We start from the raw sequence: 436 nt of genomic DNA, 5'->3' as shown, positions 1-436 counted from the left end.
ATATATATATATATATATATATATATATATATATATATATATATATATATATATATATATATATATGAGGAGCAGATGGTAGCCACAGACGCCGCAGCCGTACAAAGCGAGCAAACACGTGCAACGTCAGCTGTTGTATGCAGCATTGGAACCTTCAACAGTTTTTGTTGCTGAGGGCAATGTAGACTCAGCCTCACGTCGTCTCTCCTCTCGAAAGCACTGCTGCAGCCAGGGGTGTTTGAGCATGAGCTCAGCTGTGGGCTGGCCGTAGGGGGGGGGAGGGGGGGGCCCCCTTAGATGTAACGGCAGAAGGGGGTTGTAAAGGAGGGCCCTCAAGAAACCCAAACAAGGCAGAGACAGACCCGTCCAAACGCCACCACTAAAGGAGACAGGAGTGTCTGTGATCTGCACAGAAACCAAGCACACCACAGACAAG

General features: G+C 47.9%; 1 protein-coding gene across 1 annotated transcript in view; it reads right to left on the bottom strand.

The window, feature by feature from the left end:
• The window catches only part of EMH_0017640 (uncharacterized protein), a gene marked incomplete at both ends in the record, with an annotated part of 6,934 nt that overhangs the window by 2,309 nt on the left and 4,189 nt on the right, over window positions 1–436 (bottom strand). Inside the window, 1 exon segment of the mRNA XM_013500967.1 lies at window positions 198–436. Within this exon segment, the coding sequence (XP_013356421.1) occupies window positions 198–436 (239 nt within the window).

Source organism: Eimeria mitis, genomic scaffold, assembly GCF_000499745.2.
Source record: "Eimeria mitis Houghton genomic scaffold, Emh_scaff610, whole genome shotgun sequence".
Lineage (NCBI taxonomy): Eukaryota > Apicomplexa > Conoidasida > Eucoccidiorida > Eimeriidae > Eimeria > Eimeria mitis.
This window is presented reverse-complemented; position numbering and strand designations above follow the sequence as displayed.